The sequence below is a fragment of the Mercenaria mercenaria genome, chromosome 4 (genome assembly GCF_021730395.1).
Source record: "Mercenaria mercenaria strain notata chromosome 4, MADL_Memer_1, whole genome shotgun sequence".
Lineage (NCBI taxonomy): Eukaryota > Metazoa > Mollusca > Bivalvia > Venerida > Veneridae > Mercenaria > Mercenaria mercenaria.
In genome coordinates this window covers 95,875,460-95,881,081 of record NC_069364.1, presented here as the reverse complement: position 1 = coordinate 95,881,081, position 5,622 = coordinate 95,875,460, and the positions used below count along the sequence as shown (strand labels likewise).

The 5,622-nt window shown below is 36.9% G+C and overlaps 1 protein-coding gene across 1 annotated transcript; it reads left to right on the top strand.

Moving 5' to 3' along the window:
- The first annotated feature begins 2,290 nt into the window (after positions 1-2,290).
- LOC128556783 (galactoside 2-alpha-L-fucosyltransferase Sec1-like) lies at positions 2,291-4,493 on the top strand. Its single transcript, XM_053542469.1, has one exon. It carries the CDS (start codon positions 2,377-2,379, stop codon positions 3,556-3,558), a length of 1,182 nt encoding a protein of 393 aa, XP_053398444.1. The 5' UTR covers positions 2,291-2,376; the 3' UTR covers positions 3,559-4,493.
- Positions 4,494-5,622: the final 1,129 nt, after the last annotated feature.

Sequence of the window (5,622 nt, the reverse complement as noted above, 5' to 3'; positions counted from 1 at the left end):
AACACGATACTTATGGTGGCTGATTTCTGCCATTTCGTGTTTGCGTGTTGGCGCGACGAAAACACGAAACATGAAAACTCGAGTTTTCGTGTTGGAGGGGCAAAAACACGACATATTCTGCGCGAAAACTCGATGCTTAAATGACACCGACACGTGTTTTCGTATTGGCGGGTATGAATATGTCGTGTTGGCGCCCTTATTTGTCGAGTTTTTGTGTTTCCGCCCGCCAACACGAAAACATAACAATTATCTTATTTGTCGTGTTTTCGCCCCGCCGACTTCCAGCCATCTCTTATAAAACTTAGAGTTATTCTGAAGTCAATGGTGGAGTGATTGAGAAGCATTTTTCTTTCCATTCGAATTAACTTATTTATATTCACTAGAGCTGCATTAGGAGATTTGAGATTATAAAACAGTACAATGACATGTCAGATGTCAGTTATCGTTTATAGAATGAATACGAAGTGTATGTTTAAAAGGCCCGGATCCAGAAATATTTCATTTGGGTCGGGGTGGGGGGTAACAGTTACGAATGATTGCGGCATCGGCGAGCGGAGTGGGGGTAAGTGCGGAAAGGGGTAACTCTCCTATTAGGTAGGTCAGGGGGGTGAGGTCCGCCTGGATATGTTTGAAATATAGGTATAAAAATGCCCCCTGCTGCATTTTTTAGTCCAAATTTTGAGGGTGAGGGGTTAAGCCCCTCCTGACAGTGGGTCGCAGGGTCTCTCCCTGTTAAATTTTGGAATATAGATATGAAATTGTGGTCCCTGCATTTTTGTCAAAAAACGGGAGAGAGTAATGCCCTCCTCTTCGGGGGTCAGAGGGTATCCCTACGGAAATGTTGAAATATATGTATGAAATGGTTGCCTCTGGTGCAATTTTGCGTCTAAATTATGAGAAAATATTATTCCTTTGCTAAAGTGGTTGAGCGCAACTTTGATGAGGACAGGTCTTAGCCGGCCGACTTGGGGGTGGGAGCACGGGGATGGGCATGACCGCCACCCCCCCCCCCCCGGCCCGTTCCTGGGTCCGAGCCTGTATAATTAGAAAAATAAGATATATTTCATATGACGAGTTTATTATATTTCATTCCATTAGGCTAAGAAGCCCATGAGGAAAAACATTGCATGGTAGTAATATGACGAACAGTGATATTAACAAATAATATTGAAACTTAATGATAAATGTTCTAAATAGCCGGAGAAGGTTACATGTAATTTTGCTAAATATGCAATTCAATTCAAATTTCATATAAATCAGCTAACAGCTAACCCGCCACTTTCGTACTCGCAATTATCTTCGCTGTAATTCTGTGTGGAGTTATCAAAATATAAAAACAAACTGTCAAAAACACAGACTTTATCAGATTTGGTCATTATCAAATAAGTTCTCATTATTCTAGTAAGACATTGCTTTGATATATTGAGAAAATACATAAAATGTAGGTGAGTGGAAAAAAGGCAGAAGTAATTAGTTTGATATTCGACGTTCGTCTTTTGATATTTTCTTATGTAACAAAATGGTATTCGGCCGAAATGTACAAATAATCTACGTCAATCCTTATTCTTAAACTTGTTTTGGCATATTGCTGCATGCAGTTATGTTGTTTTCAGTTCAGTAATTGTTGTGCGCATGTCTAACGGAAGACGCCGACACGAAAACGTGACACATTAGATATTTGTCGTATTTTCGTGTTGGTGGAACGAAAACACGAAAAATCGACAAATAAGGTATTTGTCATGTTTTCGTGTTTTCGTGTCGGCGGGTTGAAGTCACGACAACACGATAGCACGACAAATAAAGGACGCCAATACGACATATTCAGACTTGCCAACACGAAAACTCGACAGATATATATGTCGTGCCGGCGCCCTCTAAACGTCGTGTGTTCGTGTAAAATTGTCGAGTATTCGTGTGGCGTGTTTTCGCTTCGCCAACAAGCCATGGCAGAAATCAGCCACCATAGATAATATCAAAAATAGATATTGAACATACTTATCAACTCTGTGAAATAGTAGTCACCTTAGTTTCTTTGTGTTGTAGTATACCCTTTTATTCAGTGGTATTGTCCTCCATACAGTGCAACTTCAACAAAACACCCCGACCTTGTTCGGCGGCAGAATAAGCTTTAGTCTAGATTTTCGCAAAGTTACATTTTAGAATGCGCATTCATTCGTTTTCACCTCGCTTTTAGCTTCGATTTATATTTACACCTAATGATATAAAACGTATGATAAAATAGTATGCATGAAGTCAATACCGCAAAGATAGATAATTTAATATAGAGGGAGTACATAGCTTGTGATAACTTATATCTAGTGCATGACACATCTAAATAGTACGGAGTCTTTCGTGTTCGATGGAATCTGAGCGACAATGCATGAGAGTATTTTAAAAAGCAGTTATAATTTCAGAGTGATTGTTTCCGCTTTAATTGGCTTGTTGTTTGTTTTAAGTCTTTTAACGGACTTTTACACACCTCATTTACATAATGTACTTGAAACACTGCGAACGTTTGTGTATTTTTCGAGTTCGGAAAAAGTTACTTACCAAAGCCAGTGTATGATACAAAATATATCTTTTAGTAATAAAAACTGCTGCTTCCGGCTTTCCTCATCGGAACATCAGACACTGGAACATCTCGCAGAAAAGGATATACAAATGGAATCAGGATTAAACAAAGATATCGAAATGGAAGACAGAACTGAGAGAAGGACTGTTAACAACCTTAACCAACTTGGAAATCAATCGAAACCCTGCAGATGTTTTGTAACATTAGGAGATTACAGAGGTCGCATTGGTAATCAAATGTTTCAGATTGCGTCACTTGTCGGATTAGCATACAAGTATGACGTCATATCAGTCATTCCAAAAATGTTTCCATTAGCTAAGTATTTTGAGTTACCAAATATAATTAATCTAAAATTAAATAAACTTTACAATACTGTTAAATGTGTTTGCAGAAAGTCAGCCGCATTTTGTAATTGTGCAAAAGAATTTAACTCGGAGAAAAATGTAACATTATACGGGTATCTGCAGTCATGGAAACATTTCAAAGAGTCAAATGAAGTCATCAAGACAGTTTTTAAATTTAAAACGAAGCATCTGTTTAATGCGAAAAGGTTCCTATCAAATGTGTCAATTGCCGATTTTCAACTTGTTTGTATTCATATTCGTCGTGGGGATATTACAAGCAAAGCCAAAATTGCTGAGGGATATGCTGTTGCAGGTTTGGACTATATTGAGAAGGCAAAGCAATTTTTTATCAACAAATATTCAAAAGTTCAGTTTCTTGTTGTTAGTGATGATAAAGCTTGGTGTAGAAGACATCTAAGAAACGTTTCTATAAGTCCACTTACAGACCCTGGCGACGAAATGGCTTTGATGACGTTAAGTGATCATGTCGTCATAACGGCGGGAACGTTTGGATGGTGGGGTGCATGGCTGTCAGGGGGGACAACTGTTTACTTCAGTAAGCATCCTAGACCAGGTAGTCCTTTAGATTCTAGAATGAATAAAGAAGATTATTACCCACCGAGTTGGATAGGAATGGCATAAGAAGAACAAAAATATTGGAGCAATTACAGACCAAATTTCATCCACTGAGTAGTCCCCAGTGCAATGTGGCGAAATGAAATGTTTCATAAGTATATTTGTGAGTGCATGCGTGCAAGCGTGCGTGTTAAGGAAAGAGAAGGCTACCCAGTCAATTTGCCACACCCTCCTATCTTATGCGCTTGTTTCAGAAAACCCATTTAGGACAAGTTGTGAACAGATCCCTTTGCATAGGGTATCTTTATACGTTTATTTTTATACTTTTACTTATAACGCACTCGTATTGTAACAATCCCGTAAGTTTTAAAACCGTAGACTTTTCCGTATTACTTTATTTCAAAATTAAAAAAAAATATTGTTTTTTTTTTTTCGAAATTTAAAAGTATATTTTACTCTACTTTGTGCAATAAAATCCAGCATATATCATACGTGTCAATAAACAGCTGGCTAAAATTGTTCATGTAAAAAGGTACCTTTTTGTTAAATAGGTAGAGGTAAGATTTATCTCGGGCTTCACGATCATCTGCACAACGTACTTTATTGATTAAACAATTTTCTATTTGATTGTGCGAGTCTTAAAGTAACTAAAATACGCTGTCGCTTGAAGAGAGTTGTTGTTGTTGTTGTTGTTGTTTTGACAATATGTCTTTGCGAAATGCATGAAAATTGGTTCTCCAATGAAGGTAAATAAGCATAAAATTCCTAATAAATGACGAAGAGCAAGAAAATGCTCACAAACTATTCGGCATTTATATGAAATACTGAATGAAAATATTCAACTTTTGAACAATATTATTGTTTCATCTTACCAAAGACGTATTATTTACTTGATTAACAATTTTTACTGCAAATGATTCGTAAAATTGTAAAGATTGTTGTTGTTGTTGTTAACCAATTGTATGCTGGAAATAGATATGAATGTCGTTTTTATACTATGTGCACTTTGTATGCTACCGTTATTAAATAAATACTTTATTATTATTATTTTTATAAGATCCACTATTGTTGTTACTATTATAGATTGTAGACTGCATACAGAAATGTCACAGAAGTAATTGACAAATAAGCGTGCTAGCAGTTCAAATTAATTGAAAAATATATATACCATAAGATATTACCTAGGGTGCATCCCAAATAACAAAAAAATCCCTCTTGTCATAAGCATAAATATTTATAATGTAAGCTTTTCATATGCTAAACCTACATTTGTCAGACTTTTGATTCCTTTATAGTTTGAATATTACACTATGTATTAATATGCAATCTACAAGATGTTTCTTTTGGGACAAAGAACGCAACCAAGCAAATTAATTACAGGTCCGGTTTAATCATTTCTGTTTGTAAGAGGTACGTCCTCTATAAACGGCTAAAGCTTATTTTTAAAATATAAGTCCAGGTACGGGGCGACACTGTGTAACCACTATAGCACTATTTATAATGGCCTCAACACGACTGCTGTTGTCTATGAAACATTTCGTTAAGCAAACCAGTACCTACCTGAGCTAGACAGAGCCTGCTGTTGACGGGTAAAGTACAACATCAATCACGCTCCTAGCATATAAATAAGCGGGATTCTATCATACAGAAACATTGAATTGACCCTATGATCTCAAATGACCAGAACAGATAAATTTATAATACGAGAATTTTACATAAATGTCACTCTGTCATGACTATTCTAATATTTAAACTTGTTGGGAAAAAACATGGCCGCTTGGGTCCGTGATCATTTGTTTCTTTAAGGTTATGGGCCCGTAATGACAATCGGCAATTTACGTGACATTACGTAATATCCCGATACTACTTCGGTATTTTCCGGCAGCTAATGTAGCTTGTATGAGCAACTAGACGGAGAATGCCGAACTCCTATACGGAGTTTACGTAATCGCACGGACATAAACGACATTCATTAGGGGTCCATTACCTTAATCGAACCTTAAAGATCTTCTTGTCAGATAGCATAGAGCCGTTATCACTGTGCATCGAGCGGACAAATGTTTCATTTCTACAAGGAAGAACTGTGACGTATAACCAACTGTCATTTCAGGAAAATTTGAACCCAATAAC

Excerpts from the sequence above, each read along its gene's own strand:
- LOC128556783 (XM_053542469.1), top strand. The coding sequence starts at position 2,377 with ATGCATGAGAGTATTTTAAAAAGCAGTTATAATTTCAGAGTGATTGTT.